Here is a 27,994-nt window from a genome sequence, read left to right on the forward strand (position 1 = left end):
CTGGCTAGGCTGACTGGCCAATGAACTCCAGTGCTGGGGTCAGACTCCTGCCCTGCCACTACCCCAGCTTTTACGCTTTGGATCCAAATTCAGGGTTTCATGCTTGTGTGCAAGCACTGTGATGGAAGGAGCCATCTCCCAGATCCAAGAGGAAAATCATTTTGAAATTAGATTGTTAAATTAGATTGTTACACAGAAATTGGAGAAACAGTATAGAGAGTTGGGTTTCCAGAAACCTAGGTTCCCCTAATGGTAGTACCTTCGATAATCAGAAGATAAGCTAATGAAAAATATGAGACAATGCTTTCAACTTTTCCATAGGCTTATTATTATTTTTCTCAATAAAACCTTAGGGAGAAATGACAGTAAAAACCTGGGGAAAACTGAATCAAAGTGTCAAACGGCACAAACTAAGCAGCAACCTGTAAGAACAAACACTAAACAGTAATAAACCTAACCTATTGACCATGAGTGCACCCAGTGCTTTCTCTTTGTTTCCTTCCGCCCACTGAACCTTCCTACTGAAATCTGTGATGTAATAGGTCCAGAAAGGCTCTTCCTGTAGCCTGTAGAGATCTTCCAGCTGGGCAGATGTGGAAGAGGACCATTTAGGCCACTAACTCTTCCTCCACAGACAGATAAGCCATTTTTTGAGGGCGTTCTCCACATCAATGTGTGCGTGTCGTGGGTGGGGGGGACTGTTTCTATGTTTAGAGCACAGAGAGATGCTTGAATTTAGAGATTAAAATGAACAAAGGGAGATAGGAATGAAGGAGAACACAGGCGAGTAAAAAGAAGAGGCTGGGGGACTACATACTGATTGAATTCAAAGAATTATACCAACAACAGCAGTATTTCAAGCCTTAACAATTGCATGAAATCCTGGGCATGGTGGTGCACATCTGAAAACCTAGTACTCAGGAGGGTGTGGCAGAGAGACTGCTGGGAGTTTGAGGCTAGCCTGGGTTATATAATGAGTTCCAGGCCAGCTGGTGCTGCAGACAGAAACCTGCCTCAAAAAACTAAACAAGGGTAACAAAAATTATATGGAGTACCAGAATATACTAACAGTTTGCAAGTGCTAAATGTAAAAAAAAAATAGTTACCAGCAGGTTTCAACAATATCACATAATTACTAGTTACCAGATGACACTGAAAAGAATTTGAAATCAGCCTAAATGATTAAAGGGTTACTTTAAAAAGCATATTAAAGGCTTATTATTTATTATTTTAAATTGAACTTTTACTGTTCTGTTAGTATATACAACTTAATTTTTATCAACATTGCTTATTTCTTATAATTAAAAGTTTCTTAGTTGGGTGGTGGTGGTGCACACCTTTAATCCCAGCCCTTGGGAGGTACAGGCAGGTGGATCTCTGTGAGTTCAAGGCCAGCCTGGTCTACAGCATGAGTTCCAGGGCAGTCAGAGCTGTTACAAAGAGAAACCCTGTCTCAAAAAAAAAAAAACAAAAACAAAAACAAATAGCTCAGCCGTTAAGAGCACTGCCTGCTCTTCCAAAGGTCCTGAGTTCAATTCCCAGCAGCCACATGGTGGCTCACAACCATCTGTACTATGTAATCTGTAATCTGGTGCCCTCTTGAGGAAGGGACCTTGTCAGTCGTTCTCATCAATTCAGACCATGAAACCCAACATGGACAAGTTCAACAGAACCGCCACATATGGGCTGCCTATGCATGCGTCAGCACTGCCAGGTGTAAATTTCATTCATTCATATTAGTTTATAGGATATATGAAATAAAATGCAAGCTGGTAAACATATGTAATTTGCAAATGAATGTATGCATATGCACATTTACACTCAGTCCAATTTTAAAAATTGTTAGTGTTATTTTTCTTAAGTTATGTATTTATTTTATGTGTAAGAGGGGGTTGCCTGTATGTATGTCTGTGTACCAAAGAAGTGCCTGGTGCCCACAGAGACCAGCAAAGGGTGTTGGTTCCCCTGGGACTGGAATTTCGGACAGTGTGGGAGACCATGCGGTGCTGAGAACTGAAACTGTGTTCTCTGAAGAGCAGCTAGTGTTCGTAACTACCATAACCTCCCCTTAGTGCCTGGTAAGAATGGTATGAGGGAGCAGGTAGAAAATGAAAATGCCATAAACACTTGGTTGAAGGCCATAAATTTCATATTTTAGATTCTAAACTGTTAACTTAGTTGCAAGTGAACATCTTCATCAAAACCATATGGCGAAGAACCTGAGTGGAAAATTAATTCTCTGGCCCATATTATCCTAATTAAATACAGATTCTACTAAGAATGAATTTCAAAATGATTCTGACGCAATTCACATTTCAAATTTTGGTTCTCAAAAATGTTATAGATTGTTGTTTTAATTCTACTGTGTTAAATACAAAAATATATATTCTCTTTCATACTACAAAATGATCTACAGCAGAAATGCAAGGATTCAGTTTTTACTTTCTCAGTATTATCATGGATGAAAGGCAAGAGAGTCATATAAACACCAGGAATGTCACAACCAAGTTCAGATGGCAGGTGCACCTGAAAGGAAGCACCGATGATGTGCGTCTCCACTTTTCTCTAGGGTGACGTCAACACTGACACCACCACTCCGCCTCAGATTCTATTTCAAGAAAGCGAATCGCATAGGACATGGTGAGTGACACTCCTCCCAAAGGAGATGAGGAATGTGGGAAATGTCAACCAGTTTCTCCTCCAGTACAAAAGAATGCCAAAGTAAATCAAAACAGTCTCAATATACTTAAGTGCAATAATTACGAGAATATCAATGTAGTATTTTGAAACAAAGTGCTTGTTTTAATTATAAATAAAGTAGGCTTTAGCTAGCAGAGTCACGCGAATTTTTATTCTCTCTTTTACACAAATAAACCAAAAATTTCTCAAAATGTGAAATTTCCAGTTTTATAACCTAACTACTCCACAATGGGGGGAGGAGGGAGTGGGGAATAAGAAACATGATAGGCTAGTGACTACCATTTTAACCAAAATTTAACTAAATTTTAGCACTGACCTAAAATTTTTTTCCTTAGAAACTTTGAAGATATTAAAAGGAGGTGAAGAATGTACATATATTTATTTTATATAAATATCTTGCTTTTAATCTATTAAAAATGTTGCCCAAAGTGGTCTTGAACTCCTACTTCAGATAAATGCCCTGCACCTAGCTTGTTTTTGTCATTTTAGTATAATCACTTAGAAACTAAAAACCAAAATCCCGAGTGAACACTATTTAAAAAGGGCACTGAAGCTGGATGGTGGTGGCGCACGCCTTTAGTCAACATTTGGGAAGCAGAGGCGGGTGGATCTTTGTGAGTTAGAGGCCAGCCTGGTCTACAAAGCGAGTTCCAGGACGGCCAGAGCTGTTACACAGAGAAACCCTGTCTCGAAAAACAAAAGATCACTGAAGAAAATGAGCCTCTTAATCATTCCCTTAATGCATTTTTCAAAGATTTATTTATTTTGTGCATATGGGTATTTTGCCCATATGTATGTCTGTGCACCATACAGGTGCCTGGTGCACTTGGAGGCCAGAAGAGGGCATCAGTGAACTGCCGGTGGGTGCTGAAAATTGAACCTGGTTCTTCTATAAGAACAACAAGAACTCTGGGCCACTTCTCCTGCCCTTGCTCCCTTAATTTTACCCTTCAGAATGCAGGTGTTGCCAATGCAAACATATTAAGAGGTAGTGCCTGCAAGAAGAATTGAACCATGGGCGCCTGTCTCACTAATGGGTCTCAAGGTCTTTCTAACAGATTCTCTGACCAGCATTTAGTTCACTTGCTCTCTAACTCTTGGGCCATGTGAAGACACAAGAAGACCCTTACTAGACCTCAGGCTTAAGCCTTGGTCTCGGACTTGCCGGCCTCCAGAACCATTAGAAAATAAATATATTCTTTTCACAAATTCCGTAGTGTGATGGAAGCACAAAACAGACTAATAACTTAAAGGGACATTTCTTCTACACATTAAGCTTTAGAAATCATCATGATTCCAAGAGAGGAGAGTTGCCTTAACGGGTAAAGTGCTTGCTGCCACAGCGTGAGGGCCTGAGCTTGCTTCCAGCACCACGTAAAGAGCTGTGTATGGTGGCATACGCCTGTAACTGCAGTGCTGAAATAGGGAGCTTCACATGCCTGGTAGGACATGTTCAATTCCCAGGACCCACATGGCAGCTCACAACCATCTGTAACTTTAGTTCCAGAGGATCTGACCATCTCTTCTGGTTTCCATGGGCACGAGACATGGATGTGGCTATACAGACACACATGTAGCCAAAGACACTCATAAAATAAAAAAAAAATTATCTCTTTTAAAAAATTCTAGCTGGGCAGTGATGGCACACACCTTCAATCGCAGTACTTAAGAGGCAGAGGCAGTGGATCTCTGAGTTTGAGGCCAGCCTAGTCTATAAAATGAGTTCCAGGACAGACAGGACTGTTACACTGAGAATCCCTGACTCAAAAAAAACAAAAAACAAACAAACAAATTCTAGGTTTGCTTCCGCGGTTTGAACTTTAGGGAGTAGCTAGAGATTGATAAAAAGAGCAATATTAATTAGAATGGTGTGTGTGTGTGTGTGTGTGTGTGTGTGGTACTGGGCATTGAACTAGGACTCTGGGTATTTGAGGCAAGTATTCTACAAGTGAACTATATCTCTGTCCCAAAATGTTTTTTTACTAGAAATAATGAAGGGTGTGGCACAAAATTAAGGTGAGTAGGCTTTTTTTCCCCTCATGGGTGGCAGAAGAATGAATTATCAGGGGATGCTTATACCAGACTCCCTGGAACTTCTGCTGATAGGTCAGGAACAGCAGTTCATAGTTCAGGAGAAAAAAAATTAGGTCCATTGCCTGTTTCCATAAAGAAAATTGGATTAAAACACAGCAAGGCTCTTGCAATTATGGCGTGTCTGTCTGTGCTACCTTCTACCCTGCAACGGTAAAGGTAAGGGCGTACGCTCACAGAGCCGGAAATATAATCACCTAGCCCTTGCCCTAAGCACGTATGGTCCCCTTGGGGACTCAGAACTGGACCAGAAGCTTCTTCACGCCATTATCAGATTTACGTCAGGGAACATTTCCACAGGCCTTCCCTTGGGGGATGTTTATAATCACACGTCCCTGGGCCTCGGTCAGATTGAACTCTCACAGCCGCACATAGGAGCGACAGCGTAGCTCCCACCCCAAGATCCCAGCCTTTAGGGGTGCAAGGGCACCAGCGTGGGCATTCAGAGGGCTACGATTCCACAGCGTTCTTGGGAATGTTGGCTCAGAATGGGTTTAATTAGTATTTTTCTGGTGGAAAATAGTTTTGAGAACACACACATATTTAAAAAAAACCACTTTTAGCCATTGTATCTTCATGTTCTCAAAGTGTTTGCTAGAGGGAAGCCCAGAGCATCTAGCACACAGTAGGAACTTAAAATTTGCTGGCCAAAGGAAGAATTGGAGAAAGAAGGGGAAGTGAGGAAGAAGAAAGTACAAATGATGATGAGAGAGGAGAATAGAAGAAAGAAAGAATGAATGAAGGAAGGAAGGGAAGGACAGAGAGAGAGAGAGAGAGAGAGAGAGAGAGAGAGAGAGAGAGAGAGAGGGAGACAACTAGAGAACAACTGCCGGAAGCCATGCTACTCTAAACAAGGATCAAATGAACTAGTATAGTATACACTTGGTATTTCATCTAAACGCATCATAGAGCAAGCAGCTCAGAGGACAGTTCTAGTAAAGCTTGTTTCTGTATGATGGGGTTGTATTTCCTCATGTTTCCAGGGAAACTAGAAACCCTATGATCTTCCTCCCAAACTTTTCCTAATTAGGAGAAAAAAATAAGCAAGAGAACAGAGAGGAGGAAGAAGAAAATGTGTACCGCCCTATAGAAACACATTTTTAAGAAAGCCAGCTTATCATTTTAACTCTTGATCTTGTTTGGATTTGAATCATAAGAATGTTGTATTTTTTACTTTGTTCTCATGATAAAAGTATTATGTTGCAGATAATGTAAGCATTATTGCAGCAGTGGCGGCTGGTGTGCTGGGGAATTACTCGGAGGTACAGCACCTGCCTAGCACACCTAGACTCTGGGCGATGCAAACACTGCAGAACTAAAGGAATGAAGGAAATGAGCACTGCTGACATTTTGGTGTATGTCAGAGAAGCATGCACGGACATCTGAATTTTGGTTTTACTTCCTTTTGCACTTTACATAAGAATAATAATCAGACATAGTATAATTTTCTGTCTAGTTTTTTCTTTGTCTGATGTCTTAAGACAGGATTTCCCGTAGCCTAGGCTGGTCTGGAACTCACAATCCTCTTGCCTCTTGGCTCTCAAGACCTGGGATTACAGGCTCGTACCACCACGCTGGGCATCTGTCTAGCTTCTTTTGATAACATTATTTCTTATGTGTGTGAGAATCATCCACACTCTTGTGTGTGGCTAAAGTCTGTTCACTTTTATAGCTCTGTACTATTTTAACATAGGAAAGGGAAATAAAATGGAAGCATGTAACAAGATATTTTTCACATGTAGAAGACCCAGCTGTCCAATGCCCTTTCCCATTCCTAATGAGTGAGTCGGGATTTAAGAAAAGAGCATAAGCTGTTCTGCAGGGGAAGTGGAGGTAAACGACCAGCACAAGCACTGGTTACCATAAATAGAGACTGGTATTAGGAAACAAAACCCCAGTGCTGAAGAACAAGAGGTCAGCTATGTGGTAAGAGAAAAACAACCTTAATGGGCATACTGACAGCGTGTCAAGATAAACAACGCTAAAGTGAAACACAAAATAAAAAATGAGGATCTTGCATATGCTAGAGAGAGAGAGAGAGAGAGAGAGAGAGAGAGAGAGAGAGAGAGAGAGAGAGAGAGAGAGAGAGCATGTGTACAACTTACAACAACTCCCAGGGGTCAGCTGTCTCCTACCACATAGGTTCTGGGATGGCACTCATATCCATTGTCCAGCTTGGCAGTGAGCACCTTACTAGCTGAACCATCTTAATGGCCCAACCTTGCTTTTAGAAACAGGGTCTCTCACTGGCTTAGAACTCAACTGCTGGCTGGCCAGCGTGCCCCAGAGATCTTTACCTCCCCAGTGGTCTCTACCTCCCCAGTGGTGGGATTACAAGCATGCATCACCACACCAACCACACTGTGTGGTTTCTGGGATCAAACTTGGGTTCTCATGCTCGTCCGGCAGGAACTTCACTGACTAAGCTAGCTACCCAAGTTCCCAGACCCATTTTAGGTGCATCATTAGCATTTGGTTTTCAATTTGTTTAAAGCAATCTCTTGCTATCACTACCAGCTTCACTGCTTTTGTGGTACTATTGAACACTGTAGCAAATCCCTTCTGACTTTACACTGAAGTTAATACTGAGCAGTTAATACAGACAAAGGCTGTACCTCAGCTCTTCATATCTTTTCTGCTCAATAGAACGTCTTTGACTTGAGCAGAGTATCAATTAAACCCCCAAAGTCCCTGTGATCTTCTGGTTTCTCTTAGTAATGTCAACAAGAGAGGCAGAAAGTACAATAAAGTACAACAGATTTTCCAGAAAGTGGGGAGAAACACAAAACCAAACCAGAACTGACAGATCTAAAGAAATACAACTCAGGCAAGCATATACTGAAGGGGATAATTTTAAAAACATATCTAGGAGAGAAAGAAGCGGGGGAAGACATTGAAACAAAGAATTTGAGAGGATAGAAGGATTCCAATGAGACTAGAAATAAATCATAATCTAACAAAATTTCAGAGTCACATATAAAGTTAAGGTACCTCTGACATTAAGACCACGATGGTTTTCTTTAAGCATTTGGCAAAAACTATAGTTCTTTTAGGGAAAGAAATAACAAGAGAAGGCGGAAAAGTACAGAAGTACCTGGGCCAAGGAGGGAGAGAAAGGTAGAAGGGAAAGGAGTAGAGGAAAAACAGGAAGGAGAGAAGGGCTTGACGAAGGTATTAATACAATTTGTTAGCTCACCACAGCACAACGTTATCAGTGATAATCAAGGTCCCCTCCACCTATTTAAAACTGACTGATGGCAAGCTCTTCATATAATTCCTAGAGATACAGCAAACTAACCCTCCTAGGGGTTACAGCTGAGTGAGCTCCTGCCTTAGGGATCCCCAGACCTACAAAGAACGACAGGGAAGCCCTGAACTCTGGGAAAAGGAGAAGAGAAAACAGAAAGATTCAAAGAGAAGGGACAGCTAAAAACCAAACCAACTCATAGCAGAGTGTTTGCCAAGCATATACAAGACCTTCTGTTCAATTCCCAGCACTGACAAATATTTTTAAATCAACCATTTCATAACTTTGTAGGCTGTCTGGAATGTTCAACTTCCCCAGGGCACAGACACAGAGCAGTGGGAAAAAAGGAAGCAATCCTGAATACCAGCTCCATCAGTAGTCCCCGAAGTCTGAGAAAAGCCTTCTAATTCCAAACAATGTATCACATACAACACAGGATACTTCTAGACCTTTCTGCCCTTCCGTTTAGCTTTGTACTGCTCATTCTACCCCAAAACAGGCTTTAAAAAAAAATGGTATAGGAAGGACGCATGCTAAAGAAAAAGGAGCCTTGCCTTTCTAGAAAAGAGCCCTAAATGACCAAAATGCTTATGACATGTGTCCTATAATGTCAAAACCCCTCCTCTACCTGATTTAGACTCTAGTTCACCAAAATGACAAGCATGCAATCCTTCAGTCCATAGCAATTAAATTATATCTGAACTAATATAAGATTTGATTGCCACCTAGTGGGAGAGAGAAGAATAACATCATCATTCCAAAACCACACGGTTTTCCAAAGGAAAGGTGATTGATTCTTGGCACTATAGTCATGAGTGCTATCTAGCTGGGGTATGTGGCAATGTAAATCAGAGAAGTATAAACACTTTAAAGTCCTCATTTTACAACTATGAGATAAGGATAAATGAACTCTGATTTGAAAAGGCGAACACACTCTTAAGAGACATCAAATTATACTATACACACGCACACAGATAGCAAAGTAGGGTGACTCAAAGGACTGAAGCTTGGTAATAGCTGTAGAAGTGGGATCTTCCACGGGAAGACACAGTGTGTCTGGGTTCTATTTACATGTGAGAGCGGGAGGATCCATATCTCATCAGAAACATCATAGTACACATTTTTTCCTCATCAAGTAGTAGTTTCTGCATTCTCAAACAAAAAATTTGATTCTGTTTAATTGTTTAATTTAATTGTTTGATTAATTTGATTCTACTTAATTTAATTGTTGATTAATTCAAAGCAAAAGCAATGACTGCTAAGTTCTTACAAGTGGCTGCCTTCCTTCATACATGCTTACCAGTCATGCCAGGATTGAAAATAGCGGATTCCTTCTTTTGACAAATTTCATTATAGAAAAGGTATTTCCATTTAAACTACCCTGTGAGATTAAATTTTCAAGCACCTGAACTCTTGCCAACTTATTGTCATGGAATGCACTTTAATGACCTATGTCCTATTGTCATAGTGGTCAACTGTTTATCACAGAACTTAGAAGTTTCAAGAGAGCTCTAAGAATTCAGTCAGCATTTATTAGTGCTTATTTATACTCACTGATATTGGAATAGATAATTGAGACTCACAATATCAACTTCTGTTTCTTCTAATATCCACTACTAACGACAATGATAACCTGCTTGTGTGATAAACTTCACAGTACCATCTTTAGCTACAAGGAAGGCTGAAAAGTCAAGTATCTGGAAACGGTAACAATATCATCTTGATCAAGGCACAGTAACCCTTCTCACTCCCAGGCTGGAGATGGCTGCAGCTCTTAACTAGACTAGGCCCCTGATAGGGAATGAGAGTAGAAATGGAATAGGTGTGGGGCTCCTGCTAACACTGTTTACCAATCTATCTTACCTCAGCTCTTCAGTTTCGCATCTACTTCTTCCCCTAGACTTCATTTCTACATACTGTGCTGTCTATCATGCAGTGATTAATTTTTACATAAATGGTGGCATACTATACATTTTGCTCTGTATTTCTTTTTTTCTTTTAATAAAGTAAGTTGACGAGTTGTTCCATTTGAATATATCTTAAAGCCACCTCCTTCGTATTAGACGAAAAATATTCCATTGTATGAATATGACATAATTTAGTTTTCCAGTCCTGGGAGAGAAGACATTTTGCTGTTTTCAGTCTCCGCAGCTTACATAACGCTGCACATACATCTCTTGATCCCATGAGTCAGCGTGTGTGGTAGTAGGATTGCTGATACACAGCAACTTCACAGTTGGCTGCTAGCATTCGGGAGCAGGATCACACTAAATCTGTCGATTAAAGTTTGTTTGCTTGTGGGTGCATATCTGTGTAGGTTGTGCACATTTGTGTGTGTGTGTGTGTGTGTGTGCATGCTCATGTGTGTGTATGTGTATACATGTGACCACAAATAGTGACCACACGTATGCAAAGCCAGAGGTCAACATCAGGCGTCACAGCGTCCACTTTCACTGCCCTGGAGCTTATCAGTCTGGCTAAGCTGGCTCACTGATGATTACTCAACACCATCTGTCTCTGCCTCCCAGTGCAGCGATTATAGGTACACACCACAGTTACTGAATTTTACATGGGTGCTGGGGGTCCAAAATCAGCTGCTCATGTTTGGGTGATGAACACTTTGCCAACAGAGCCTCTCCCCTGGATTAAAATTTAAAAAGCATAATCTTTATTCCTTTTACCTGGAATAGAAATGACTTTTAAAAGTCATATTTTACTGCTATGTATCTTTTTAGCATATACACTTCAGCATTTCTAAGAGAAGATACTCTTTAACGTCTCTCAGTCACCACTGGCCAGGTGGTAGCGTGATAGTGATTTCTAGGGGGGCATGTAGACAAATAACTGTCACCCAGCCATCTCAGTCAAACTACTGAAGGCGCACTGGGGAAGAAGGGAGAGTCCTATGTGAGAAGACCTCCCACGACACCTGCTGGGAGGACCACGGCACTGCAAATGTGGAAACCTGCCAGCATCCTCATCAGCAAGTGAGAAAATCAGAGAATGTTGCATCATCACAGCCACCAACTGTCCCCACAGCGAAAAGGACAATTCTGCATGTGGGCTGGCGTGGGATGGGGTAGGGATGGGACACAAAACCTGTCTGACTACTCTAAATCAAAAAGTAACCCAGAAGAATCAGGTTTTCTAAATTTCAGTAAGATCTTAACCAATGCACTTTGTTTATATTATCAATTTGAAAATTATATAAGAAATAAATGAGAAAATAACAAATATGGCCAAGAGTTCTTTCAGTGAAATTCCAAGTCAAGCTTTTTACATACATAATACACATAGACCCATTGTGTTTGGGTGTGTTAAGCTTTTTGAAATGTGTATGGGTACTTTGTCTGCCAGAATGTCTGTGCACTGTGTTAATGCCTAGTGTTGAAGAAGGTCAGAGAGGGCATCAGATCTCCTTGGATTGGAATTGCAGATGTTGTAAGCCACCATGTGGGTCCTGGAAATTAAATCTATGTCCTCTGGATAAACAGCCAGTACTCTTAACCACTGAGTTCTCTCTCCAGCTTCTCTTTGTATATTTGTATATATGTTGTATGTATGTACGTGCATGTGTGTATGTATGTGTCTGCCTGTCTGTCTATCTCATCTATTCAAGATAGGGCCTCACTGTGCAGCCCTGGATGTCCTGAAACTCATTCTGTAGACTAGGTCTGCCTTGAACCCACAGAGATCTGTTTGCCTCTGCCTCCCAAGTGCTGGGATTAAAAGCATGTGCTACTAGGCCCAGTTTTGTATATTTTAAATGCAATTAATAATAACACCTCAGATTTGATGAAATACTCCAAATCCTATTTTACATATTTCAGGAACATTTTAGTTTTTCTCACAGATTTTTGCATATTCCTGAGTATATTTTATATTTTTTCTAGCTAATTTTCTCACTGATAGGCTATTTATTTTTACCTTGCATTTGATTATTTATTTATTTATTTATTCATTCATTCATTCATTTATTCAGTGTGTACCCTCAAGTGCTATTGTGCTTATTTAGAGGTCAGAGGACAACTAGCACTGGGTAAGGTCTCTCCCTCTACCATGTGAATCCCGGGGATTTAACTAAAGTAGTTAGGCTTAGTGGCAAATGCCTTTTCCTGCTAACCCATCTCGCTAGTTCCTTGGTTTTTTGTTGCTTGTTTTTAAACAGACAAGGTGTCACTGAGTAGCCCACGCTGGCCTTAATCTCACAATCCTCCTGCCCCTGCCTCTTGAGTGCTGGATGATGGGTGTGTGCCATCACTTTTGGTCTTACTTTTGCCTATTTTGTAGGTAACCACTTTGGTATATGTGCCTGCAACTACACACATGCACTGCGGTGAGAGGAGGGCACTGGTCTCTTTATTAATATGGAACTCACATTTTTGATTAGGCTGGCAGCCAGCAAGTCCTAGTGATCCTCCTGGCTCTAACCCTTACGTTCTTGCATTTAAAGGTGTGCATAGACTTACGTCTAGCTTATGTGGTTGCTAGGATGCAGTCTCAGGTCCTCCTCCGGCACAGCAAGCATCGTACTGTCTTTTTCCTCAGTGACTACTTCACTGAGCTCACTTACTGTTACATTTTTTTCCCCCAAGGGATTCTTTTGACCTTTCCAGTTATAAATTGAAAGATTATTTAATCTCAGATTATGTTAAATTATCACAGGTATTTAAAGTCAATGAAGGTGAAGACTATTCCTTTTCTATCTCTAGCATCTGATCACTTTGCATGAAGTGGGTAATCAACACATAGTTGAGTCAACTACACACATGCATTTTACTTATAAAACAGACCTGCTGAATTTATTCCAAAACACAAGACTATGGAAATGAGGAAATAGTATTCATATTGTCATATACACGTACGTCAGAGTATAAGTCTGAAAGAAAAAACTCATTTCATTTTCAATTCTCTTCAACTTTTTGGCTGTAATTTATTAGTCTTGATTGTTAGAAGCTCTAATTAGGAAACAGATGCATCAAAGTCTTACCTTTTAGATCTCAGGTCCGATGAATCAAACTGGATATTCATAGGTCCAGGATTTACTTCATTGTCTACCTCAGAGATAAGATGCCTAGAATCACTATCCACATCTGCCATTTTTCGCAGGTTCTAAGCACTGAGGAAGTTACTCCTGTATAAACCAGAAAAAGGTAATTCAGTTTAATCTTAAAAACATTTTACTATTTTTAATATATTTGCATGCAGAAGACATAGGAAAGTGTGGGAATTTGCTGAAGGAATCATTTTTGAAGATGGCGCACTGTTACCTAGATTGGTCTCCAACTCTTAAGCAAGCCTGGAAGTATAGGTATAAAGCCATCATGACTTAAATGAGATCTATGATGAACATATTTATCAGAAATATTACTAACTTGAAATTTCTTATCTTTCAGCTTACAGTTCATTTCTAGGAATATGGCAGATTCAGTTACTTGGACCCAACACCGGAAAAGAATACTTTAAAAATTATTTGAAAAGTTTAAAAAAACAGGAAGTGGAGTCAGATAAGTTGACAGTAAAGAAAAGAAACATTGAAATAGCTGCTTTACCAGAATTTTAGCTCAAGTACAAGAAGTAAGTGGGTTTTACTCTCTTACAAAGAAGCCAAGCTTTCTCTAGACTGTGGCTAGTGGCTATCACATTAGGTGGTATGAAGTAAAACACTTCAACTCTAGAAAGCTCGGTAGGTTTAAGCACGACAGCTTCTACAGGAATACTAATAGCCAACCATCTCTCCTGAACTCACACTTGTACATCCAACTGGCTACTCACCGTTACCCAGATATAATCATAACCCAAATTTAGCATGTTCCAAACTTGATTTGCTTCCTCAAAAACCCATATATACACTGTTTTCCTAACTTCAACTAGTAGGATCTTGTCCTTCTAATCGCTCTGGTTAAAATTCTTGGAATCATCAGTGACTGCTTTTTCTTATTCTCAGCATCTAATTCATTAGGATATCTTATTGCCTTTTCCTTCAAAGATAACCAGAATCAGACCACCACCATTTCTTACAAAGTTACAACTGTTTTTTTTATTATTATTACTGACGTATATGGAATTTTACTTTAAAATGCTTAAAATGTATTTTACTCTCATCCCTGGGTACCCATGTTTAACAGAAATGGTTGAAAACAGAACTTTGGGAAGAATAAGAATAGAGTCTATACTGCCTTCCTCATCTATTGGGTCCGAATTTTTATTATATTAGAACTCCAGAAATCTCTCACAGGCATTTAAAATATAAACAAAATGTTACTATACTGTTATACTCTAGAATAACTCATTTGCTTAAATGTTTTGTTTTGCTTATTATATTTTCATTTAAAAATCATGACCTGTACAATTAAGATGATCTAAAATCGAAGTCTGTATTTCAATAGGAGTAGCATATAGAACCTAAGATAAATTCCAGTTCAGAAAAGATGTTACAGAACTTCAGCTACATTTCTTTCTTCAATCATGTTCCCCAAACAAAATTTAATGAAAATAGAAAAAGAAATACAAAAGCTGAGTGGAGCTCCCTGCTACTACCTGTCCTGCCATCTGTTCTATCACAAAGAGCACAGAAAGAGATGTAGAACAGAGCAATATAAAAAAGAATTTGACATCATCTAATTAATTGGTATGACTTGGGGGAGGATGTGTGTACTGCACATAAAGGGCAGAGATCAGTGAGATCGCTAAGCATCTAACAATGCACGAGACAACTCCCTACCAAGAAATTATCTAGACAAAAGAGCATCACTTCTGATGCCGAGAGAACACACTAAAGGGGCAAGAAGAGATTATACAGGAAAGACAGGACATCTGTAATGGCAGTGTTCAACTTCTTCAATATAATTCCAGTTACAGGGATATGTGCTCTACAACACACACACTCTCTCTTTCTCTTCGTGTGTGTGTGTGTGTGTGTGTGTGTTTAATGCAGTTTTCTGTATGATTATTTCACTATAAAATGCAAAGAGCTACACAAAATAAAATTGTGAGCTGTAAAAACAATTGTCATATGTTTTTCTTTACCCTGTAAGTTACTGTTAGTATTGTTATTCTACACAGAAAGATAAAAGGCACAAGAACAATCACGGAATGTCAGAGCTGACACTCTTCGCCATGGAGCTGGCTGTCTTTCCTGACTAGGTCATGTTGCCCTTGCTTTATCTTTCGCCCTCTCCCGTTTCCTGTTACTGTGTACGTTCCTGATTTGTTTAATGGACTCTTCCATCAGCTTTCCTCATTCATTCTTTTCCTGCTCCCTCCCTCGCCTTTCACCCCTGCCCCCTCTTTCTCTCTAGTGGTGAGTACAGGATATCACGGGTGGTGGATGAGTGCTCTACCCCTGAGCCACACCCTGGCCAAACGTATCCTGATTTTCTAACTGTAATATGTATGGAAGGATTGAAAGGAAACCCAGGATCTCCCGCTCCCCTGTGTGATTTAGCACTATCCATTTAACCTCCGTGCCACTATTTCCCTCCCACAACATCGTAACAGTAACACCCACCTGCATAAGGACTAAAAATAGTGCTGCACACATTTGAACTCTGTATCGAGAAATGTTCATTTTATTGATATGTCTCTCAATAAACAAATAAAAATACTTTTTTTCTTTTCTTTTTTTTTTAAAGTCACCTTTGAACTTCCCCCTTTTAAATAAAAATTTCATTAATAATAAACATTTAGGCAACTGCCACCAACATGCCATTGACTGTGTGACACAGATGCTAGTAACTTGTTCTACTCCCCATATATGTGCATTTTTCTGCTTGTTATTTTCCCTCTTTCACTTCCCCCTTTGGTTCTGCTTTTCTGCCCAATATATAAGTCATCCAAGTCCTCATTAATACTACTAAAGACAAACACATGCTAGAGAAAAACATTAAACAGTATCTTGCCAGAGAAACATCTCAGAGCCTGGAAGGGAAAGCCAAGAGTGGCTCAGTGGCAGAGAGCTCGAACAGGATGTGAGAGGCCCTGGTTTTGATCCCCATCCCCACGAAAAGAGGAAAAAGAGAGGAGCAAAATTAATGCCATTCCAAAATAAATATTTCACTTCCACATGCTACTCCCCTTTCTCCTCCATAACTCACTAAATAAATATTCAACCTCACTCTGTGTGGTGTGCCTATCCATGTCTCTGTCTCTCGCCTGCCGAGTGCCTCCCTGCCCGGGACCGGCCGTCTTCGGAGACCTGTGGTATGGTCTTGAGGCGTGCCCACCCGTCTGTCTCTCCTCATGGGACTCGTTGTCCCTCATGGCCCACTGCAGCCACTTGGGGAACTGCACCGTCCTTGCCTGGGACCGGCTGCTCTTGGGACCCGCTGCCCACTGCCTGCCCTGTGCGGAGACCTGCTGGGTGGTCTTATGACCTGCTGCAGCACTTGGGGAACTGCGCAGTCCCTGCCTGGGACTGGCTGTTCTTGGAACCCACTACCCACTGCCCACTGCCTGCCTGCTGCCCGCTGCAGCACTTGGGGAACTGCAGCATTTTACTTTTACTTAAACCATGTTTACATAAACCCCAAACATAGTCATTCAACAAGTGCTTCCTGAGAACCTACAATGTAAAGAGGCACTAAGAAAAATAGAAAATTAAGCCCCATTTCCTACCATCAATAAATTTAAAAATACAATTTATAAATCTGAGAGAATACCCCCTAAATCTCTTAAGTGCTAACCCAGTAACATGCAAACCCAATGCCAATGCTTGGTTCATTATTTCAGTTTTAGCGCAAGTCTATACTAGTCCGGGGCCCTAGTTCCAAACCAGCTGAGGAAGAGATCAGTGAAAGATGTATTCCAAATTAGCGCCTGGCTATTGAGAACAGTGCTTCAATAACCATGAATGTGCAAAAACAAAACAAGACTTATCCCTGGTTAAAAAGTTTTATTGATTGGTCTTTTGAACAGATTCATACATCACACTGTACACTTTCAAATGTGAAGCAAAAGAACATTCTCCACCTTCCTAATGTTGTGACCCTGTAATAGAGTTCCTGCTGTTGTGTTGACCCTCAACTATAAAATTATTTCATTGCTACTTCATAACGATCATTTTGTTACTTTTACAGATTGTAACGTAAATCTCTGATATGTGATCACTAGAGAGGTCGCAAGTCACAGGTTGAGAACCAGAGCTTTAATGTAAAGTATATGCTGTTTGGAGAACCAGTGCTTTAATGTAAAGTATACACTGTTTGGAGAACCAGTCCTTTAATGTAAAGCACACAGTGTTTGGAGAATCAGTGCTTTAATGTAAAGCATACACTGGAGAACCAGTCCTTTAATGTAAAGTATACAGTGTTTGGAGAAACAGTGCTTTAATGTAAAGTAAACGCTGTTTGGAGAACCAGTGCTTTAATGTAAAGTATACGCTGTTTGGAGAACTAGTGTTTTAATGTAAAGTAAACACTGTTTGGAGAACTGGTGCTTTAAGATAAAGTAAACACTGGAGAACCACTGCTGTAAAGTACACATTATTTAAAGGTAATTGTTACTGGAATCCCATTAATATGGTAGCAACTCTGATAACATTAATTTTACTAAAAGAGTCAAAATGCAAAAAATAAAAGTTTGATCTTTCATTTATTTATTTATTTTGAGGAGTGTTTCACTCTGTAGCCCTGTTGGTCTCAAATTTGCAAAGCTGCACCCAGCATGATCAAACTGGGCTCAACTACTTCCTGTATGTAATAAAATAAGTCAGTTCACTTGTTGGCCTTGAGTTTAAAACCAACCAACCACCACCACCAACAAAAAACCCTTAGATTCTAAGGCAAGACAGACAAAAGGTTAAGGAGATGTGAGACGTGAAGGAGTCCTGGAGTCCAGTTAAACTCACCTGCTAAAAGTTAAAGCTTGCAGCAAAATGAACAAAATTTACCATAGAGATTGCCTACATAGAGATATTATTTTAATAGAGGTATTTCAAATGAGAATAGCAATGAACCATGCTTAAGGCCAAAGTATACTTGAATTATGGCCGTACTCCTTTCCAGGTGTAAACCTGTACTTTTCAGGGAATTTCACAAACAAGCATATAAACTTCATTTACAGAATGCCTTAATTTACCTTATACAATTGTGATGACCTATAGTTTTTCCTATCGGCCTGCAATTCCCATCCAGTGTACCTCATGGATCACTCTATGATCTTATGTACCAAAAGAGGAGAGAAAAATAAAAGCCTTTGAATGATGTAACTTCAGAAGCCACCACACACACACACACACACACACACACACACACACACACACGCACACACACGGCTTAACCTCCACCTCCCAGGGAAGTTCATACTGTCTGTTCCCTATGCTATCTTCTATTAACACCCATGCTTAAATCTAGGTTTAAAATCTCTTCCTGATAGATTGAAACCTTCGTCATACTGACTCTTCTGAAATTCTTTTCTGCAGCACAGTAGAGAAACCCAGCTCCCACTCTGTTTAGTTTCTAAACTGAAGACATGCCTGAATTCAGAGAAAATGAGTCTTTTTAACACTCAGAGATTAGTTTAACTAAGAATTGAATTCTCCTTAGAAAGAGGAGAAATTCAGGGAGATTCCTGGATATCAGTTGGCCTTGCTAAAATGAGAGTGAGATTCTGGAAAGATGGAAGAAACAGAAAGAAGTTGAAGACGGAAAAGAAATTGTCTTTATCAGTTAGCTAGCAAAGCCGCAGAGAATGAGAGCAGACGCGCTGGTACCCAGCGCTATTTCCTTTATGTCACAACTGACACTGATCTACTTATACGGTGAGGACTCACATCTCATTGTTTCCTTAATATTCCAAAGTGCAAATATGACCAATTTTAAAAATGGCTTCTTGAGGTAATGAGTAAAAACATTCCATATACAATACCCAGGAGAGAAACATTTGTAATTAAGTGGTGATGCAGGATGGAATTAAAAGCTTGTGAAAGCTGTAATCACATTGTAGGCTAGTTACTTTTAGGATTCTGCTATAGCCTACACAATCATAAAATTCTTTCAGTTAAAAATGTGTTTTAGAAACTGGAAAGATGATTTCATGGAAAACAGCAGCCTCTCATCAGAAAAATGGCATGAGGTGAAGGGTCAAGAGAAAAAAAGAGTGACTTTGGGAAAATTTATTTGAAAAAAAACCTCAAACCCATAAAAGTGTTTCTATGAAATATACTAATTCGTATGTATAAGCATTTAGAACCATGCTAACCACTATTGATCTGTGCAATGTAATTTGCTGTCATTTGGTATTAAGAGCATAAATTCTAAAGTGGAAAAAGAAATAAAAGGTTGATCTTCATAGAATTATTGAACAATCACAAACAAAATAGTACTAAAGGAAAAGAATTCATTTCTAGAGAGGACAGCTGCATGCCATTTTGGAGGAACCTTAGAGAAAAGGAAAGGATGCATCTGTCAGTAGAACGGGGGTGGGAGATAGGGTAGAGGGGGGTGGGAAATAAATGGGGTAGAGGGGGGTGGGAAATAAATGGGGTAGAGAGGGGGTGGGGATGGAGTAGCTATGGGATTGGAGATGGAGCTATTGCTATACCTAACTGAATGCTTCCCACTGTCTTCTGTTTTGTATGATGCTGTTTAAACTGCTGAATTTCGGGAAAAACAAATTACTTTCACATTAGAAGGAAAGAAGGGGAAAGAAGAGAAGGAAGAAATAAGGGGAAATAGAAAAAGAAAGTGAAGTTCAGAGAAGAATCTTGTCCTAGAACTTAGCTAATAAAGCCCCAACAGGGACTGAGACAGATCAGTGTGATGCCCGATGCCATTTCCTCTACACTGTGACACTTAAGAGGAGCTTAAGCGCTCCGAAAGACCCAAGAGCCATCTGAACAAGCAGGTCTTCATCATCTAGATTATGCATAAGAGACCAACAGTAGCCAGAACAGATTTCACCTCTAAACCATAGATAGGACTAAGATGACTAAATTACCTTTCTATGTGTCCATTATTAGAAATGAAGCACAAGGGGTTTGTTTTCTTTAAGGTAACTAGTTTAGACAAATCTTTCCTGATGCAAGCTCTCCCGCCCCTCCCGCTTGGTCTCAAGGATATTCCTAGTCACCACCAGTCCTTCCAGGATCGTTACAGCAGGAGAAAGGATAACAGCCAAATGAGAGTAACACCAAACCTGCTTAAAAGTGGAAGAGGTAGGTGGCTATACTTTCCTATCTGTGAACCAACTCCTCAGCGCTGATTCTTAAACTAAGCTAAGACTGTGCCTGAGTTCAGAAAGAGTGGGTCCTTGTCATTCCTGGAGATATTCTAACTAGGGATTGAACACTACTAAGGTGGGAGAGACAGAATCTTGAGGAAGATTCTTTTCTATCGGTCAGCCTTACCAAGAAGTGGCTGACGCTAAGGAAGTCATGACGGCCACTCAGGAACTGAGAGGTTCTAGGTGGCCCACATATGAAGATTTATTTCAAGCAATGCCGCAATGTTGTGGCATAGTAAAACTGGTGATTCACCCCAAAGAAGCCCAAAAGTTGATTTAAATAAAAAAAAATTCATAAACAAGAAGTCCAACGTTCTTATTGCCTTTTTTATCAAATATTTAATAATGTTTAGAAAAATGAGTATAGAACTTGGTGGTTTCCAGTTGTCTTAATCAATTAGTTTGAACTTCAACTTCCCCTGAAACACTACTCCATAAGCAATTTAATGGTTTTTTAACAACTAATAAAGGGGCTGGAGAGATGGCTCAGTGGTTAAGAGCATTGCCTGCTCTTCCAAAGGTCCTGAGTTCAATTCCTGGCAACCACATGATGGCTCACAACCATCTGTAATGAGGTCTGGTGCCCTTTTCTGGCCTGCAGACATACACACAGACAGAATGTTGTATACATAATAAATAAATAAATATTAAAAAAACGAGTAAAGCTATAATACTCTATTTGATGAAGTAGGTTGAAAAGGAGTAAGTGTTCTTAACTGTAAGTTAGGATACAGAATAGTTTATCCATGACAAAATTGCTAACAACTCATATAGTAATTCTTTGCTGCAGTCTTAACAATGATATAATTGGTGGGTGTTAAACTGGCAAAGCGACGTAGACAGAATCTAGTTCTAGTACCTTAATCTCTGGGCTTTAAAGCAAAGCTTTAAACTCAAAATTCAAGACTCTCTCTTCGGGGCGGGAGCGTTTATAGACAGGGTATCTCCGTGTAACAGCCCTAGATGTCCTGGAACTCACATTTGTAGACCAGTCTGGCCTCAAGCTCACTGAGATCCCCCTGCTTCTGCCTCCCGAGTGTTGGGATCAAAGGTGTGTACCACCATGCCTGGTCAAAGTCAAGACTCTTAACCCAAAGCTAAGTCAATAAGAGTTCCTGGTTGTTTAGAACTAGTTTTAGTATAGGGTGCTGCCATTTTTACCTCCAAGGTTTATGTGGAAAGTAATTTACCAAGGCTGGAGAGATGACTCAGGGTTACAGCAGTGAGAGCCTTGAGGAGATGTGATTAGTACCTTATAAAAGGGCTGAAGGGGTTGAGCTGGAAGTCCCACTTTGTCATTTTGTCTCTTTTACTATGTGGGAACATAGCGAGAAGGAGCCACCCTGGAAGCAGAGCTCAGGCCCTTACCAAACACTCAAACTAACTGCACCCTGACCTCGGACTCCTGAGTCTTCAGAACAGTCAGCTCTAAATCTGCTGCTTATGAATCACTCATGCCAGGTGTTTTCTGAGAATAACATGAAAAGACCAAGATGAGTCCTGAAAGGAAATCGACAGCCTACCTAATTTCTGTGATATTGAGGTAAAAACAAATGTGAGTTAGAATGAATGTCAGGATTAAAATGGTGAGGTTGGGAACACTAGAGATAAGGAATGAAAGGGCTTGCAGCTGGGTATGAGATAGCCAAGCTGACCAGATAAGAGGAAGGACAGGGTCTGGAAAAAACAAAAGAGTTGGTCTTTGCAGGCTCCACCTGGCTCCCACAAAGCCCCCTCCCACCACCACCCTGAGAACATACCCAAGGCACTGTTGCCCTTTTACCTCTTCTTGCATTTAATTGCAACAAACTAAATTGTAAGAATGGCTTTTAATAAAGCCCTGCCTACTAAATTCCTGCTCCTACCGGCCTCTTAAGGGGATGGGGCTTTAAGTTAATCTCTGACCTGCATACGTGACTTGGTATGGTAAACGTCACAGAGTTACTAGAAAGGAGACTATGGCTGATTAATGTGTGACTATAATTCAAGCTGACTCCAACCTCAGGCAGCAGGACAAGAGGCTGGGACTGCTTACCTTCAGTGTTCTCTGCTTACAATCTGAAAAACCTAGACATTCACCTCCTTATAAATATCCATAAGCAAATCTGTAGTATCTATGCTAAGATGCTGACATCAATTTGCGGAATAGACTGGGTTATGGTGAGATACATATTACTATGGACATAAGCATCCAAGGAGTGTATGTTCTTTCTCCGAGGTTGATATTAGTTATTATCTAATACATGTATATATGTTTTAAAATTTCAGATACTCTATATTCAGTTTACTAAGCCATAGAGTGACTTTTTTCTGAAAAGTGGCAGAAAGAAATTACTTAAGCTTATTCAGCCATTGCATGTCTGCAATTACTCAACCTTGCCTTTTAGTGTGATAGAGAAAATGGAAATCGGAGTGCATGGCTAGACTCTAATAACATTTTATAAGAGGAGGATACAGTCATTAGCAAGTAAAATTGGGTAAGAGGTCGTCTACCTCTATAGCATAAAGCAAGGGAATCACATCATTTTACAAAGGCGGCCTCGTAGAAGCTGTTACTGTATGCCTACCTGTTTTCTCTATAAATCTCCTATAGAGTCTACTAACACACTTACCTAAATTCCTTCCTTATGAATAATTTTAGCTAATAGCCATAAGTCTACCGTTCTGATGTCCCTGGTAGAATATTTTTCTATTCTGGTGAAGTAGGTTCTTCGAAGGATGTTTAAATCTGGCAGTGCTGGACACAGTGCAGTTTAGAAATCACCAAAGCAACATTATGGCACCAAAGAAACTCTCCTCCACACCAGCAATACTAGCTCCTCGTAAGTTCTGGATAGAGAGAGAGAAACTACTAGCCATGTACTGAAGTTCAAGGGATTAGTTGGCAGTACTGTCTTTCTGAGTTTACCCTTGTTGAATACTTAGGGTATTATAAAACCACAATAGGATACTTTTATGTATACAATAGGTACACACTACTGAAGATTTTGAGAGGAAATCTAAAGCTGATTGTTCTCAATGCTTTTGGCAGGCAAAACTGGGTAAATTTATTTCCTCAGTATTTGATTATGTGACATCTTTGTTAACGTGGAAGTCGCTGACTGTTCTTATCTGTGCAGCATATGTGTATGTACATGTTCATGTGTGTGTACACATGCATGCAGAGGCCAGCAGTTGAAGTCCGGTATCTTCCCTATACCTTACTTTTTGAGACAGGGTCTCTCACTGGACTGGGAGCACACCAATTCCACTGGACTAGTTGGCCAGCAAGGCCCCTGGGGATCCTGCTGTTCCTATCTCCCCATTGTTGGGGACTCTACTGCGGCAGAGTGCCTGGTTTTGGTGTTTTACAAAGGTGCTGGGGATAGTCTTCATGCTCACAAGATCAGCACTTTAAGGACCAGTCATCTAGTCCCCTCTGGTTTTCCGGGTTGAGAAAGCCTATTTACGTATCTAACCAGAGACCATCCCTCCACCTGCCTCACTATCCTGAGTCTGGGGATTACAAGAGTTCCCCACGTCTATCTGGCAGTAATTGTTTCTAAGGCATATAAATTTCTCTTTAATTCACAAGTGTCATTTGACTTACTGAAAAGTTTTGTTGAAAACAAACAAAACCCAAAGTAAATAATGAACAAACAAAATCGTTTTGCCTACTACTCTGTATGCCAGTTCTTTGTCATATCTGAAGGCACCGAAAAGGAAAAAGGCACTCAGATCTACTTATCTCAACAATACATACGGCGCTGCCAAAGGATCACCACAATTAGGTTTTGGACAAGCTGGTTAATAACTGATCGGCGATAAGCACAGTTTCCAACTCGGTGGATCTGTTTCCTGATTTGTAAGGCGAGGAGTAGGCATTTGACTAGCTGCCCCACAGCTCCAGTATTGCTAGACAGCAAACACACCACGCAATCCACTATCAGGGCACTCGTTCAAGGGCTGGGGAAATGGCTTGGCAGAACAGTGATTTCATCGCACCTACCAAGCCCTGGGACGGATCTCCAGGACCTGTACAAACACAAGTGAGCAATACCCATACCACCAGTGTGGTAGGAACATCAGTGGCTGTAGTCCGAGACACCAGGAGGCTTCCGCTCTCGATTCCTCTCTCTCTAGCTCTTTCTCACAGGACACTTCTGTTCTTATCCCAAGAGTCCTCTCATCCCGGCTTCGGGTGCTGAACTGCTGTCACCCTCCCTGCCTTCTTCTAGAGACTCGGGCTGACCCAGACTTTCAGCCCCACGGACTCCCCGCACTCGACCCACTCGAGGGACACGAGACTCTCTGGGACAGTCACTCGGACCCAGGGCTTGGTTCTCCCCACATCCCAAAGACCCCTCCGTAGGGACAGCCGGTTGACCGCAAGCTCAACCCTTCCCGCCTCGCCTGGGTTCCCTCTCAGGCCGTCCCAGGGTGAGTTTGCCAGGAGCGAGAACGTGCTGTACCTCTGCAGGCCAATCCTTCTTCCTCGGAAAACCCGACGGGAGGCGAAGATCCCTTCACAGACCTCGCAGTTGGCGGCCGGGCGACTTGTCCCCTAAACAGGAAGAGGCAACGACTTAAGCCGCGGGGGCTGGCGGGGGATGGAGTCCTAGGCGCACACAGACCGCCGCCTCTGTCAAAGCGCCGCCATTCAGAACTACAACTCCCAGAGGGCTCTGCAGCAGCCGGCGATCCTCCCTCAAAACCCCGCCCTCCGGCTTCGGAGGCGGGGAAGCCGGAGGGCGGGGTCGCTGAGCAGGTGTGCGCTTCTAGTTAGGTTGCGTCCTCTTCTCCGCCTGAAGAACCTAGGAAGAGAGTAGAAGCGATCTCCTGCGGAGATTTACAGCATCACAGACCACCTGAGGAAAAGATGATGTGACTGACGTCCCTGGTGACTTTCTTCTCAGGCTTTCCTGCCTCCTGTTAATGTTCTGTGGTCACGAGCTCGGGCGCTGTGGATACCGAGGGAAGCTGGGGTGGCGAAGGATAGCGGGGAGAGCGTGGCTAAATTGTTGACTAAAAGAAGCTTTCGGAGAATATTGACTCCCCTCTTCCCAGTTTTCCCCAAACCGACGCAAATAAACACTACAGTCTGCGTAAAGTATTTTGGTAAGGAAGTCAAACTCAGGGTGAGTCCCTATAACCCACATGGCGTGCCCCAAACCAGGGCTCTGTAAAGAAAGCTAGCATTAGAAAGCAATGTACTGCAATGTGAACAAGACCCCAGGACTTAAATTTATCAAATAGAAATGAATTCCAAGAATTTTATATTTGTCACTTTTAAAAAAAGATTTATTTATTATGTATGCAACATTCTGCCTCCATGTATGCTGACACACCAGAAGAGGGCGCCAGATCTCATTACAGATGGTTGTGACCCACCATGTCGTTGCTGGGAATTGAACTCACGACCTGTGGAAGAACAGCCAGTCCTCTTAAACGCTGAGCCATCTCTCCAGCCCTATTTGTCACTTTTTAATGTCTTTTGCAACTGCCCAGTTTTTCTATTTTACAGAGAAACAGCCCTAGAAAAGTTAAGTGACGTGGCAAGACCACACTTTGAAGTGACGAAAATCTGGAATTCAAACTCCGCTCTCAAATGCCCCTAAATACCCATTCTGATGCTGAGGGCTTGACAATTACAAGTAGGTGACTTAGTGAATGTTGCCTTTAAGGGGGATACAAGCTATTTCATTATAGTGTCCGTGTTCCAAAAGGCTTACCAGGTACTCTTTGGCTGTACTTGCAAATGAGGAATGCATTGATTTGTGAGCCTCTCTGACAGGAACATTTTCTCCTTTCTCTGAATTCCAATATGAGAAAACATTTTTTTGGCAAGGTTGAAAAGTAAATAAACACCTTACAACGGCCAGAAAAAAAAAGTATTTATAACAACAAAATTGCTGCAATTGGTAAGAAAGCTCTGGTCATACCAGGCAGTATTGGCACACACCTTTAATCCCAGTACTCCAGAGGCAGAGATAGACAGACCTCTGAGTTTGAGGCCAGCTTGGTCTACAGAGATAGTTCCAGGATGGCCAGGGCTACACAGAGAAACCTTATTTTCAAAAACCAGAGAGAGAGAGAGAGAGAGAGAGAGAGAGAGAGAGAGAGAGAGAGAGAGAGAGAGAGAGAGAGAGAGAGAGAGAGAGAGAGAGAAAAGAAAGAAATAAAGAAAGAAAAAGAAGAAGAAAGAGATCTGGTCATGTCCCACTTTTCAGGTGGGGATGATCTTGAAAATAGCAGTCCATCCTCTTGGTACAGCTCACTAACACCCACCAAAGGGACCAATAGAGACCTTACTCTGAAGAAATTGTAACTGAGTGTTCTGCCTAGTGGATTTTTAAGGGCTCAGCCCAAAGTTTTCCCTTGGCTTCACGGGCCTCATCTTGGCTTCCAGAGCAAGACCTGTCCAAAGTGTTTAAACACGTAGCTATAACTGCAGAAGTAAGGTCTAAGTCCAAGCAAGAAATAGACTAGAATTTTGCCATGTTTCCCACTGAGAAACTCTTAATTAGTACATTCATTTACTATAGAATAGGATTTAAAAATTACTCAGGATAAAAGGATAAAGGTAGGCCAGCAACTGAAAACATTTTTTTTTTTTTTTTTTGAGACAGGCTTTCTCTGAGTAGCAGCCCTGGCTGCCCTGGAACTCTCCTTGTAGACCAGGATGGCTCGAACCCACAGAGATCCGCCTGCTTCTGTCTCCTGAGTACTGTGATGACAGGCATGTGTGCCACCACTGCCCAGCGGGAACAAATTCTAAGACACACTGTCTTAGTGTAGCAGAATTCCTCCTGGCCTGGCACCAAAGAGTTAGAAACTAGCCCTAACACTACTCCCCCACACCCCTGCTGGCCTAGCTCTGGTGTTAGTACCTAGCCCTAATCCATCCTTTATTGTACAGATAGATACCTTTTATTGCCCTATGTGAATCTTGTCTGAGAGTTTCACAAGGATACAAAGCCTATGCAAAACTCAGCTGGGAGGGAAACCCTGAAAACCACTGTATACCCCTCCATCGAGACTTTGTGCTTGGCACTGTATTTTTGGAAGCTTCATTCAGGTGGTTTGAGCATATGGAGATCAACTAGCATAATTGTAAATATGGAAAAACAAAAATGCCCTGGGCAAAGTGAAGGTGCTTCAGTTTATAGAGGCTGAGGACTCCTGCAGCCTCAAAAGACTGAATTCGTTCTCAAGTGTCTGTGAGCTTTCTTTCAATGAACCTATGTGAACCGCGATAGTCTTAGTGCTGTGACAAACACTATGACCAAAAATCAAGTTGGGAAGAAAAGGGTTTATTTGGTTTTCACTTCCGTATCTGTGTTCATCATCTACGGAAGTGAGAACAGGAATGTGGAGGCTGAAGCTGATGCAGAGGCACTGCTTACGGGTTTGCTCAGCCTACTTTCTTATAAAACCCAGGACCACCAGCCCAGGACTGGCCCCACCCACAATGGACTGGCCCTACCCCATCAATCACTGGTAGAGAAGAGGCCCTACACACCACATATACCAGCACACTCGCTAATATTTAATGACTAGGACAAGAAGGAGACATCTAAAGAAAAGTTTGATAATGACTTGGTCATAGAGGCAGACAAGAACAGCCAGGAAAAGCGAGGGGGGGGGGCAGTACATTTTTACAGGACTGTTTGGTTTTTATTTATTTATCTTTTAGAAAAGGTTTACTCTGGAGTGCTAGCCACTTAGACCTTGAGGTAATCTCTGGCAGATAAT

General features: G+C 41.3%; 1 protein-coding gene across 3 annotated transcripts in view; it reads right to left on the bottom strand.

Annotated features, from left to right (window-relative positions):
- Positions 1–13,168, bottom strand: part of Slc38a9 (solute carrier family 38 member 9) — a 66,783-nt gene extending 53,615 nt beyond the window's left edge. For 2 of the 3 annotated variants that reach the window (XM_038322052.1, XM_038322049.1), the window contains exon 1: positions 13,029–13,168. In XM_038322052.1, coding sequence (XP_038177980.1) covers positions 13,029–13,138 — 110 coding nt within the window. In that variant the 5' untranslated portion in view covers positions 13,139–13,168. The remainder of the gene's footprint in view (positions 1–13,028) is intronic. The other variant, XM_038322051.1, reaches the window with a different exon arrangement.
- Between the last annotated feature and the right edge of the window lie 14,826 nt (positions 13,169–27,994).

Source organism: Arvicola amphibius, chromosome 3 (assembly GCF_903992535.2).
Source record: "Arvicola amphibius chromosome 3, mArvAmp1.2, whole genome shotgun sequence".
In the NCBI taxonomy this organism is placed as follows: domain Eukaryota; kingdom Metazoa; phylum Chordata; class Mammalia; order Rodentia; family Cricetidae; genus Arvicola; species Arvicola amphibius.